The sequence below is a fragment of the Brachyistius frenatus genome, unplaced genomic scaffold (genome assembly GCF_029030835.1).
Source record: "Brachyistius frenatus isolate BFR_SWC_R1_liver_20210118 unplaced genomic scaffold, ASM2903083v1 Contig_62, whole genome shotgun sequence".
In the NCBI taxonomy this organism is placed as follows: domain Eukaryota; kingdom Metazoa; phylum Chordata; class Actinopteri; family Embiotocidae; genus Brachyistius; species Brachyistius frenatus.
In genome coordinates, this window is record NW_027210661.1 from 1,231,261 (window position 1) to 1,245,111 (window position 13,851).

The window sequence follows — 13,851 nt, forward strand, 5'->3', positions numbered from 1 at the left end:
TCCCCAGCGTTTTACTTCGCTTTAATGGCACTTGGACTAAAGTAAAGGATCTGATTACTTCTTCCGCCACTGCTCAGATATTATACGGCCTTGTGAAAATAACAAAATCACATGTAGTATTGACTCCGAAGCATCTTTCTTTCTTTGTTTTTTATTCGTCTCTCATTCATCACATTTCACACTTATTCCTCATTGAACCCAGAAATGTCACAGGTTGAGACCGAAGACATCATGAATGTTTCAGTGAGCAGTTTCCCGGGTTTTCCTTGGTTTATAATTAACAAATATATACAGATATCCCAGGAAGAATATTGTAATAATAATTAATCCTTTCCAGTAATAATAATAATAACAATAAATTTAATAAATACTCAGTGTTCTTAACCACACGAGGAGAATGAGTTTGGGCTCACTCTTTTACCAATGGGATTGTCATCATCCCATACAAATAATAACAAACACGCACACAACATACACCCAAATCCACACACACACACACACACACACACACACACACACACACACACACACACACACACACACACACACACACACACACACACACACACACACACACACACACTCACCGAGAGAAATTTGCACAGTCAAGTAAATACCATCTGCAGCCAAGATGAACAGTCCACTGTACGAAAACAACTCCGGGGATAAAAGTTGATTTTTCAGCTGCGACTTTGTGCCGAGCCCAAGAGTTCACAGGGAGACTAACTAGTTGCACAATATGGCCCCTAAAGTGCCACTGATGTTGAATACAGCAGGTCAGAGAGGAGAGAAGATGAAGTTTCAGGATACATGAGGTTGACGTTGAAATCAGAGAGCATGTTTCTCTCAGTGTTTCCTATTTTGTGTCCGTTTCAGTGGCTTTAGCAGGACTGACCGCCGGCGAGGAATGTTTTTGTAAAAAAAAAAAAATTAAAAAAAAAATTAAAAAAAGAGACAAAGAGATGAGGAAAAACGCGCGTAGTAACGAGTTGAAGAAGTTCTGCGTGTAGCGTACAGCAAACCATTCACACGTAAAATAACATGCACCGAAAAAAGCACCAGCACGCAGAAATGAACCCATTCTGTTCGTCGCACACATGTACAGTAATATATACACATTCACACAGAGAAACACACCTGGGCCGCCAAAACAACAGAAAAAAAAAACTTTTTTTGCTAACAGGTTGCAGCAGGGATGGTGCAAGCACTGATTTTTAAAAAAATTAAAAAAAACTCTGCGTCAAAAAAAACAACAACTTCACGCCACAAGGCCGAGGATGTAACCAGTCCACCAGCGCTGCGAGAAAAAGGCTTTTTCGAGGACAATGACCACCATGCAGAAAGGTGACACGCGTGAGGATGAAGGCAGAGCTGATGAAAGAGAGCTGATGGGAGATATCTGCACCGGCAGAACAAACGGTGTGCAAAATAAGAACAAGGACGCTCTCTATTGAGAATTTGAAACAGTCCAGCTCCTCTTTTTTTTTTTTTTTAATCAGAGAAACGCTCCTGAAATTAAAAAAAACAAAAACATTTAGATTAAATAGTGAATGAAGACTTTTCTGTTATTTTAAGTGGGAGACAGGAAGGATGCAGGCAGAAAGTGGGGAGCTACACACACACACACACACACACACACACACACACACACACACACACACACACACACACACACACACACACACACACACACACACACACACACACACACACACACACACACACACACACACACACACACACACACACAGGCACAAGCAGATGGGTTGAAATGACCAGACAGCAAAGCAAAGTGGCTTTTTGAGTACTTGAATGGCTTTTTGAGGATTGTGAGTCTTGAAGGAAATGCAACCTGGTCATGGGGCAACGAAGAAGCGGTTGGAGATGGCTTCCAAGGAGGCAAAGAAGGGTAAAGTAGCGTAAGGTATGTGGATGAGCACACTACAAGGCTTTTATAAGGCCTCTAGGACCCTCAGTGTCGTGCAGGTTAGAGAGCACTATCGGGATGGCTTGTTGTCAAGGTTTCACACCTTATTAGGACACTAAAAGGGCACACGATAGGGATGGCTTTCAGTAAGTGCCTAAAACCGTGACAAGAAGTAGGATGTTTTTGCAAACTTCAGTGAATGCACTTCGCTCGGCTCGGACGTCAGTAAGCGTTCCTCAGCCAGCCTAAGCTCTAAAGTCCTTGAACAGGTCTGAATGCAAAAAAAAAAAAGGTAGACTTCAAAATGTTCACTTGCTGTTTTTCACTACGAGTCTTGTTGGCCACACAGAGTGGCGGGATTCTGCTTCCCGCACAGGGGAACAGTGCTGTCCAAACTCTGGCCCTCCATGTCCATGTCCATCAGGTTGGGCCGTGCGGCGCTGGCGTTACTGTCCCCTGAACCCAGGGGGCTGTCACAGCTGCTGCCCGGCGACGAGCTCAGGGTCCGGGAGAGAGAGCCCAGCTTCCACGGGTCGGGTCTTATCCTGGCCGGCGTGGGCCGCGGCCGGGGGGCAAACTCCAGCGTCTTGGGTCTCTCCAGGGGGCTGATGAGGCAGAGAGGATCCGCGTCGGGGATCGGTGGAGCAGGGGCTTTACGCCGATGGGGGACTGGGAAGAGGGTGGCGGGGTCGGGGAGACGAGGGATGTCCAGCTTGTCCTGTGTACCTGGATGACGCAGAGAGGTTTTGTCATCACGAAAGCTAACATCACAAACATTTTCTGGTTTCTAGTGTTAGATGCTTTTTTTTTTTTTTTTTTTTCCCAAACAAAACAAGTAATTTAAAGGTGTCAGCTTGGATGTGTTCATAATTTCTGAAATTTTGAAGACAAGAAAATCATCTGCAGACAAATCATATCGAAAATGAAGCCCTGTCAGATAACGAAGCAGTGTTTTCTATGTGTTAACCACGAACTGCAAATTTGTGCATGATTTACAAACAGATGATGAACCCTGTGGGGTCTCGGCTAGTTCTTAAAATATCCGTTGCCTTGCATCTTTTATTATATACAAGTTTGTTAAAATGTATTACTGTAAAATTCAAGCAAGTAATTATTACTGTATTTCATTTCAAACCTGGGCTGTCTGAATGTGTATGCTGCTGTGATGTCACATTCACAATTATAGTGATCGAAAACTCCTCAATGTGAATGTGCTTTTGCCTACATTTCCGGCAGGGTAATAGATGCAGATACTTGAAATCAGTGGAAGTAAACAACATGTTGTTGTTGTTTGTTTTTTTTTGTTTTTTTTTGGTACAATGTGGTTTAAAGCAGGGACTTCTTGAAAAACTCTTTCCTGTCGGGAAGCTTTGAGTGCTCGTGTGAACCTCTGTGATCTCAGATTATCTCAGAAAACCAAACTTAGACAAAACGCAAGAGGCGAAGACAAGTTGTGTTAAAAGGTCACAAAGGAAAGGTCAGGCAGGAAGTCATTTTACTGTCACGCGTTTCCAACAACACGTTTCTTTTGTGTGTATGCTACATGTGGTCCCCTGCACAGGATTGGCTCCAGCTGCCCGCCCTCACTTCCGGTTTCCTCTTGGACAAGTCGAGGATCCTGATTGGTGCGGCACCCGGTCCGGTTCTTCAGTCCAGAGTACAGTATAATAACTTGGCCAACCTGTCTTTTGGGGCGCCTGAATTCCTCAGTGAGCTTTTTGTTTGTCTGCTCTTGCAAATTTTGAAGGTTTGTGAATTTGCCGCTAAGATCCCTACATGGGGACTACGTTTAGATCTGCAAAAATTGGTTGCAAACACGTACGAATCTCTCATTGTCTCAAAACACCAGGACCAGTGGGGCTGTTTGGCCGGGTTTTTGTTTTTTTGTTTTAATCCAGACAGAAGAGGTAGTTATGTCTTTATTCAGGAAGTTAGTTTGAAACTCACATTTTTTTTTATGCTGGACCGATACACGTGGCTGTAGGTTCTTATTTTTGTTTGTAAATGGGAAAAAAAAATGGTCATGTGTTGTGTCGAATCCTTTTCTGAATCATCGTACCTTTGTTTGTGGTGATGTGCGGTCCTCCCGGTGGAGGAGGCATGGGCATGCTCCCATCCGACGGCGTCCTGTGGTGTCCCAGGGTTTGGGCTCGGGGTCGTATCGCCCCTTCCGAAGGGGTGCGTCTGTGTCCTCTGTTCAGGGCCATGGCTGCAGACACGTGGGTGGGCGTGAGCGACTGGTTGGGCTCCTTCTTGAAGCTTTCGGCCCGCAGGTCCAAGAGCGGGTTGAGGGCGGGAGCTGGAGGCGCCGCTGGTGTTTTGACCCCGGTCACCGGGGTCACGGGATACTCGTCTGGGTCCGAGGGGAGGAGGGACTTGGTGGAGTTGCAGTCAGACAGGGAGGACAAAGAGAGGAGCGTGACAGAGGGAGAGGGGTCCATGCAGGGAAGCGTGGAGTCGGGATGTCTGGAGAGAGACAGGGAGAGGTTTCGACTGGGAGGAGAGGTGCTGCGACGGAAACGTCCCGTCCGCTGGAAGAGACCCTCCTTCTTCTTACGCTGCTCCTCTCTGAGGTCCTGCTCGTCCTGAAGCACCTGACAACAACATCAGGGCACATTAACATGCTTAGTCTCACTCTGAGAGAATATCACCAGGCTATAGCAAAAGCTGAACAAATACTGTGAAATTCAGGGAATTTCTTTTTGTGTGTCTCCTATAAATAAATGTATTATCTCTGTGATGATCACTTCCACATCCCATCAAAGCAACTGCGGCGAAGGATTACAACCAGATCATTATTTTTTTTATTGTCCTGTGTACCATGAGTCTACTGTGGTAGGACATTCATTTGCCTCAACAACACAGACAGAAATCCTAAAACAACAAAATGCTGGAAAGACCTTGTTTCATGCTGATTCAACAGCATCGCACATTTCCGACTGATCATTTGGCAGCTTGATCGTGCTGTTTTTTCTCACTCCAAAAGGAATATATTACTCTGAGGTGAGTTTTGTGACATGGTGCCTGTTGGAAATATTTATCTAATAGTAGTTGATTGTGGCACCTGTTCAGCAACAATATTTTGATTTCAACTATATACATTTAGTTATAAGAGGCCTGAGCTGACACAAGAAAACACTAAAGAGACACACACCCCCCCCAGTACTGATTCTTCATCAGAGAGGGTTCTGGTATTATTAAAGTGAATCCTGAATGTGTGAGTGAGTACACTATTTCACCACGATTTAAAATATTTTTTTATTACGTGAGAGAAACTTTGCAGCCAGGCAGCATCATATACTAAAAAAAGGAACTTTAAAAACAATAAAATCTCATATACTGGCACAATCTGAAGCAATAACCAGCAAAGAGGGTTGGGTGTAAATAAAGGCCAGTCTTACACTAAATCCTGAAATAACAGCCACCACAAAAAATCTGATGAAATCCTTGTTCAGTTTTGATTGACTCTGTCAGACTGTGATTCGCCTGTTGTTGTCCTACCTGCAGTTTTCCCAGCTGGAGCAGGTCTTGTCCCAGAGCCACAGATGCAAGCAGAGAGGCACAACCCAGCAACAGCATGTCGCTCTTCTTCCTCTGGCTGCAGCGGCGAAGTGAGTCCTGGTTGTTCACGGCCGTCCCCAGGCCTCCAGGCCCCTGACAGGAGCTCATATTACCAACAGCAGGCGCCGTGCCGGGCCCCAGGCTGCTCCACGGGGACCCCGAATCCTCCATGGCCCCATTACTGCTGGTCTCCGAGGGTTGTAAGGACCCTGGTGATTCCTCAAACTCACAGCACTCCTCTGTTCAAGACAGAAGAGAGATGAGGTTGGTTCTTGTGACTCAGTGAGTGACGCACAGCTTTTAATGAAGAGAAAAGACTCACCCATTTCATTCAGACTGGAGAAACCAGCAGTCATGGGTGCGTGTTTGGGGGACTTGCCCAGATTTGGAGCGCTCGATGACCAAACTTTGCATCCTTCCCCGAGTGATTTCAGCCTGCAAACAGAGAAACAAATCAACCAACAATCAAAGCTAAATTTTAAATCATCAATTAAGGCAAAAGGTGCTTCAAAAATTGCATTTTCCGGATAGAAAATAATGTCCCGTAGGTGCAGCAATCATACGCAACAGACATTATTGCTTTTCGTCTCACTGCTCCGCTGGCTGTAATGAGATATTGATCAAAAGGTTTTCTTTCTCTGTGCTATGAACAACAATCTGTCCAGAAAAATATCAGAAAAGCCGGTTTCTTCTTGTTTGTGAGGACAGTACACAAACAGAAAATGAGCCTCATAATCCTCGTGATCCAGGTTCTTATTCTGCAGTTTCATCGGGTGTTTTATAGAAAAGTCTTAGTGATTAAAAATGTGAAAGGCTGTGACTTTCTGTATATATAACATATTACGTGTCCCTGTGTGACACACAGCTTACCAAATTAGTTAATCACAAAGTGAAATAGATTGATTTATACTTTACCAAAACGCTTCAAGCTTGTCTCTTTTCAACCAGTAAAGAGGACCTGTGAGTTTCAGGGTTTTTATGTTATTCCTGTGTTTGCGTAGACTTCCTCCTACAATCTAAATATATAAATCCATTCGTAAGTGCCAAAAACAAGCTTCAATAGTGTGTAACTTTACTTTTAAATTTATAAAACTATACCTGCTTAACCTGAGAAGTTACTCCTCCAATCCTTTCTGGGACATTTTACTGAATACGTTTTTTTTTTTTTTTAAATTTATGCCAGTAGGTCCTAATTTAATGATAATAGGTCCTGACTTAAGGAAATCAGCGAATCCTGCACATTGTTTATCACTTTCACTTTAACGATCACCATCAGGACGTCATCAGGTTAAAATCAATTTCACATAAACAAAAACGTGTATTTTAAGGGAATTTGCCGACATACTTCTCCTCCCCACCGACCCGCTCCCTCTGGTGGGTGGAGCTCGGGCCCCAGGTGCGTCCTTTCTTCTTGTTGGCCGTCAGATCTTCTTTTTTGCACACAGCGCTGCGGCCCCACGTCTTACTGCCGTCGCTCGGCGTCACTGAGGGACGGGGCAAACGTTCAGAAAACCATGTTTCTACTGTATATTCTCACTGACAAATGGGCGTTTGCGCTCACATCTGATGGCTCTCAGTCGGGGTATGACCCCCGGGCTGGCTGGCGGGGTGGTGCTCTCGCTCCCCTGAGTCTTCCTCTTGTCCACGCTGGGTGACGCCTGCACTGTGATCTTATGCTCGAAGCCTGCAGAGAGAGAAATGTGCAAAAGATTTATTTTTCGTTTGTCAAATATTTCTATGAACTCGTTATGTAAACGCCCGCACATCGAGCTGCAGACTGTCACGAGCCTAAATACAAATTACATCAAAACGGCCTTGATGCTGCAACAACACCGGTCACGCCCCGTCTTAATGAAGATATATCATCCCCAGACAAGTCTGTGCCAACTATTACACCACAGATATAATAAAACCACCATCGCAACATATACCATGGATTTCCTGTTTACAACTCTGGTTTTTGATTTCGAGTCCATGAATCATTCAGCTGATGGGCAGAAAATGGATTATTTCCCATTTTCGACAGTCAGTTAAAGTTAATTTTGTCATTCATCAAGTAAAAGTATCAAACATTTGGTAGTTTGTGGCTTTGCGACAGCAACAGTTCTTCAAAGAGCTTCCTTCTTCTTGAAGAGAATAAATGGCTGTAAGCAGTTTCATTCCATCGACACTCGTGTGAACAAGTGTGAAGCGTCAGTGGCACAATTAAATCATTGGAGCATCACGTGTGGTTATCTTCCCAAAATGATCATCTGCACAACAAAAGAGACTGAAGTGAAACTGGCTTTACAGCGCACCAGTTTAGATAAATGATGTCCAGTCTCTCAGGCTACATTCAGACTGTCAGTCAAAATCAGATTTTTCTCCAATTAAAATCTGATCCTATGTAGCCGGTCTGAGCAGCCAAGAGTCAGATGAGATACAAGTTTTACAAATTTGTTCCCACATTCATATGTAGTTTGACACACGATTGAAAAAGTACTTCTACTTCTCGGTTTCGGTATGACTACTCTGATTGGATTTCAGTTTTTTGTTTTGTTTTTATGTCTGCCACTTTTGATGCCACGTAAAGTCATAGGGAGTGACAGCTACATGACGAAAAGCAGAGCAGAAAATCCTCCTTCGTCTCTGACGCTTACTCATGATCTTTATAAAACCTGCTCCACATTGTCAGATGGTAAATAAGCGAGTCACCCTCCATTTTGGTATATTTATGTCAGCTTCTTCTACTTACTTTTTAACTATAGCAACCAATGTGGATAAGACAGAAATTGAGGTTTCCCACCTGCACACTCAAATAGGATCTGGTCACTTGCAATATATAATGCGTACCATCAACCAGGAAGATTGGATTCTGATCAGATATTTTCAGAGAGATCGTCTGAACACAAGCCTTGGGGCAGACTGTGTCCTACATTTCCAACCTGGACAAACCCCATGTGCCAGGAAGTGGCATCATCCCTGGGGCGTTGCCAGCTTTGTGCAGCTGATTCATCAGAATAAAAGAATCTGACTGCGGTTCCTTCTTTTACCCACCAGAGGGCAGACTGATGCAGTTGCTGTCTCTGCCCAGCTTCAGTAAGCGGCTCTTCTTGAAGTGGCCCTTCCTCTTCTTGACGCTGGGCTTCTCCTGGTACATCTGGTGGATGATGATGTTCAGCTCTCGCTCCACAATGTCGATCTCCCTCTCCGCCAGTTCCTGCTCTCTCCTCTTCAGCTGCTCCTCCTGCTCCCGCTGCTCCTCGGCTGCTCGAGCCAACGCCTCCTCCCATGATCTCAGCTCCTGCAGAGAGGAGAGGAGGAGGAAGAGGAAGAGGAGGAGAGATTACTGACAATCAGCACCTCCTTTAATACCTCTTTTAGCTTTAGGCACCTTTTGAGGCACCTTAAACAGATGTGAGATTTCTCCTACCTCAATATGAAATGTAACTTCTGCTCCTAAAAGCAGACTTCTGCTTGAATAAATAAATACTAATGAAAGAAAAAGAGAAAAGAGGTGCACATACATGTCCAATTGGATTTACTGACAGCCCTTTATTATCTGCAATCTTCACAGGACGATGTCGATTTAAAAACCTCAATTTCTGTGATATTACAATATTGACAACTGCATATTACAGTAGAAATGTGTTTTCTGAGCCTCCACTGAGCATCTCCACATAATCAATTTTGTATATGGACTGTTTAATAAATGCCTTTCCCGAAAATAAGACTTATGACTGTACCATATCTGCATATTCAGCTTTCTCACCTTCTCTTTGGCCCGGAGCTCGTCAAACATCTGCTGGATCTCCAACCTCCAGTCTTCTTGTAGGGAGTGAAAGGACTCCAGAGGCATCTGAAACATGGCCGACTGCTCAATGGCCAGCAGTCGCCTCAAGATGCTGGTGAACGAAGGCCTGCTGTGGGGGTTGGGGCTCCAGCACTCTGAAGGACGAGAGAGAAGACAGAAAGATGTTGAGGTGATTTCATGAATTACAGTCTGGAGTTTGTGTCATCAATTATGTATTTTATAACCCCAATCAGATGCTATAAAGAAAATAACCATAAGCAGCATGTGAGATTAAATGTCGCTGAGTTTGTGTGATGGAGGTCGTTGCTTTTCATCACATTCACTGAGCAGATGCTGTTTATATCCTGACAATAAGTGCGTTCAACCTCCAGAGGAAATCTGAACTGTAATGATGCACCTGTCTGTTGGTATTCTGTGTATTTGTGTGTGTCTGCAAAACAGGAAATGTGGGATACGGTGGCTCAAATGGTGGGAAGGGTTTCCTGCTCATCGTAAGGTCGGCAGATCGATCCCCGGATCCTCCTGTCCACATGCTGAAGTGTTCTTGGGCGAGACACAGAAGCACAAGTTGCTCCTGATGGCAGGCGAGCACCTTGCACGACAGCTCTGCCACCATTGGTGTGCGAATGTGTGTGAGTCTGTGTGTGTGTGTGTGTGTGTGTGTGTGTGTGTGTGTGTGTGTGTGTGTGTGTGTGTGTGTGTGTGTGTGTGTGTGTGTGAGTATGAACGTGTGAGAATGTGTGTGAGTGTGAACGTGAGTGTGTGAGTGTGAACGTGTGTGAGTCTGTGTGTGTGAATGTGTGAGTGAGTGTGTGAATATGTGTGAATGTGTGTGTGTGAGTCTGTGTGTGTGTGTGTGTGTGTGTGTGTGTGTGTGTGTGTGTGTGTGTGTGTGTGTGTGTGAGAATGTGAATGTGTGAGTGTGTGTGTGTGAATCTGAATGTGTGAGTGTGTGTGTGTGTGTGTGTGTGTGTGTGTGTGTGTGTGTGTGTGTGTGTGTGTGTGTGTGTGTGTGTGTGTGTGTGTGTGTGTGTGTGTGTGTGTGTGTGTGTGTGTGTGTGTGTGTGTGTGTGTGTGTGTGAACGGGAGGTATTCTGTAAAGTGCTTTGAGACCACTATGGTGACAAAGCGCTATTTAAGTGCAGACCATTTACTTGACTTGAAAAAACAACTGACTGAATTGCAGAGTTACGTTTTAATTTACAGTATGAGGAAACAGAAATATGGCTCATTTCACTGTTCAAACTGAGCTGGTTTCCAACACACTTCCTGGAACACAGAAGGAGTTTCAGCTGGCTGTCTGACATGAAGGAGAAGGCTGGTGTAACTGAGCTGAGCACAGGATGAGTCTGCTGATACAAGCCAACAATGCATTTAAGGCACTAACACGTGTTGTTGTTGAGTGTCTGAAGCTTGATACAGTTATCTCCTTTGTACCTTGGAGCGCTACTGTGAAACTGTTAAAACACTGCCGTGAGCCATAATGTTGCACTGGGCGACATTTTTACCTTCATAAACAAGAACAAGTCAATAAGAAATTCTCGCCAGAGCACAAATTACGTACTAATCCGCAGCTGAGAATAGTCCCTAGTGCCGCTGCATCGCTGGGAACGCTGCAGCGTTAACTATGGATGAAAAGGTTTCTTGAGAGAAATTTCTTATGGGCTGTTAAGAAAAGAAAAGCACGGGGACGGCTTCCTGTGCGTGACACTGCTTCTTTCAATGTCCGTCCTCACAACAACACAAATAACCCCAAAAATACCAATACATGACGTCATCACCTTCCACCACATCACTTCGCCCAACCCAACTCAACATCAGCACTCCAGGTAAAGTGCATCCCATCATGTCGTTCCCAATTATAAGAAACAGAGCAATCACGAAACTTGTCTCATCTTATACTCCCAGCACTACTACTGGACTTCATTTTTTATTTTTATTTTTAGGGGGGGGGGGCTCAATCATTTCTAGAAACAGCTGGGCAATGCCGTTTTTACCAAAAATGACTAAAAGCGGAGTAAAAAGCACTTTTATTAGGGACTATTTTCCGCTGCGGTTCAGTACACATTTGGTGCTTATAGTGAGAATTTTTTTTTACAGCAGCAGGACGAAGCTTAATGTTCATAGTAATGCAGGAAAAATGACACTCAGTGCAACATTATGGCTCACTGATGTGTTTTTGTTAGATTTAGGACAACAGTAGATCTGCAAGGAACAAACTATATTAACCTTCAGATACACAAACAATATTTGTTTGTTGGTTAAATACATCGTTGGTTTTGACAACAGGAGAAATTCAGAAGAGACGTGTCCTGTGCTACCCTGCATTTAAAACTATAAACTATGCAGCCCGTCGGGTTATCAATACAATACAGGGAGGACTGAACCACGAATTGTTGGTCTGCATATATTTTTCTTTTCTGGCAGTAAAACAGCAACAGGAGAAGTGGAAGAGAACAAGATGGGATGGCATATGGCGACCACCACGAGCCAAACCCTGACTGACGGTGTTGCAGAAACATGCTGCACACCTACAATAAACTGATCGGCACCAAACCACAACACAGACTCAACAGCGCTCCGCATCACAAATGCGCCAACAAAGGTAAAGTAAAAAACTAAAGCTCAGAGCGGCTTCACAGGTTAAAAATGCAGTTCACTGCGGACCACATATATTTATTAGGTGCACTTAATTCGCATAAAATGTAACGTGGATAAAGTTGGAGGGAGAGGGGATGAAAGTGAGCTGATGACAGGAGTAAACAGTGTAGAGAGCAGCGCGGGATGACAAAGGGGAGATTAACGGATGAACATGGATAAGATGAAGAGGAGTGAGAGGGGAGGATGAGGAGGAAAGGAGCTTTGGGAGCAGAGTGGGAGGGAAGTGGAGGGAAGTTTGGCTGACAGTTTGAGAAACAGCTCTCTCTGTTTTTTTCATTAGACTTAAAACCTGCCCAGCGGCTTACCCGTAAGCATTAAGAAAATAGCTTGGGAATAAGCACATTAGGGCAATTTGGATATAAGGCAAGTATGTGTTTAAACAGAGATGACCTGAACTGTGAAACAAGAGCCAGTTAATACTCCACCGCTGTTAACAGAGATTATTTGCAAGGTGAAAAGGAGAAATCTGGCCCAGGGGAGCTCTGACGGAGGACTGCAAGAGGATGTATAAAAAGCAACCTATGGAAACTGTTCAGACCGTCTTCATCCATTTTAACTCTTAACACACCTTCCTGCTCCCAGAATGAAAAAGGGCTTCCAATAACCTCAAAAACTCCAAAGTTACGCCATGTTAAAGTCAGTGGACGTGAACATCCACAGGGCTTTTATCAAAGTGAGTTTCTGCGTCAGCAGTGACATGCTGAAGGTCATACTTGATGACTGATGTACAGTACAATCAGACACAGAAACACAAGGACAAACAAAGATCCCGAAAGTTTACTTGGCAACCGCGAATATAAGTGACAACTGTGATTATTTCCATGACACGCTTGTTATTTGTTTGTTTGTCTCTACAGCTACTTGACAAATCCCTGAGGGTCCAGGTCGTCGCCTGCTTACCTCCCAGCAGCTGAGCAAAAGGTTCAGGGCAGGTTGAAGGGACGGGAAGTGTCAGCTTGTTCATGGCGACACCGTATGCTACCGCCAGCGCGTCGATCTCCCTGTAAGGAACCTCTCCGGTCAGCAGCTCCCAGAGTAACACGCCAAAACTGAGAGACAGAACGGAGAAAACAACATTTATTTAGTATTTTATTTTCCGCCACCAAAGATCATCCCTGAACAAAGAGGGCTGAGACCATTTGCCAATCTCCCGATTCTCTACTATCACAATACTTTGATGTATTGCAATTTCTGGGTATTGTGATTCAATGTTACAATTTGTTACACTTTTTGTTTACTTTTTAAACACGAGACCACCGGGAAAAGTTCAGCCCTACAGAGACTATGTATATAATGACTCATATTTCCAAAAACAGTGCACACAACATGTCTGTCTGTGAAAACTCCCAGTTGCCTTTTGATAACAGTTAGATTGTGTAAGTGTATTTACACATCTGCTTGCATTCATCTCTACACACACACACACACACACACACACACACACACACACACACACACACACACACACACACACACACACACACACACACACACACACACACACACACACACACACACACACACACCAGTCACTGATTGCTTTTACTTAAAGTTGGCAATTGTGAAAATGTGTTAATGATACAATTAAATGAAATAATGAAATCATATGTACACACAAAATTACATCAAACACCATTACATCACCTACGATCTTTCAAATCATCTTTAGAGCAACAATCTGATTCTACTGGACTGAAGTCGCATGAACCTTTATGAACCAAACCATGACCTGCTAGCTCATCCTGTTAGAATAAATAATGTCACCTCTAATCTTTAAAATACATTGAATCTCAATTCATCTGTAAGTATGTTCAAAGTTTTCAAAATAATAGAAAACAGTCCTTTCTCATTTACTGAGCACTAAAGCTGGAAGCAACATGAAGGAAGATTTGTTTAATTCCATTCAGTA

At 43.9% G+C, this 13,851-nt stretch overlaps 2 protein-coding genes across 2 annotated transcripts in view; one reads left to right on the forward strand and one right to left on the reverse strand.

Moving 5' to 3' along the window:
• tbcb (tubulin folding cofactor B) overlaps positions 1–13,851 on the forward strand; it is a 170,981-nt gene that overhangs the window by 26,201 nt on the left and 130,929 nt on the right. The gene's annotated exons all lie outside the window — the stretch shown is intronic.
• Positions 134–13,851, reverse strand: part of map3k10 (mitogen-activated protein kinase kinase kinase 10) — a 35,527-nt gene continuing 21,809 nt past the window's right edge. The window contains 9 exon segments of the mRNA XM_069706368.1: positions 134–2,653; positions 3,987–4,521; positions 5,429–5,727; positions 5,811–5,923; positions 6,834–6,972; positions 7,050–7,172; positions 8,525–8,771; positions 9,240–9,415; positions 12,843–12,991. Coding sequence (XP_069562469.1) covers positions 2,253–2,653; positions 3,987–4,521; positions 5,429–5,727; positions 5,811–5,923; positions 6,834–6,972; positions 7,050–7,172; positions 8,525–8,771; positions 9,240–9,415; positions 12,843–12,991 — 2,182 coding nt within the window. The 3' untranslated portion in view covers positions 134–2,252.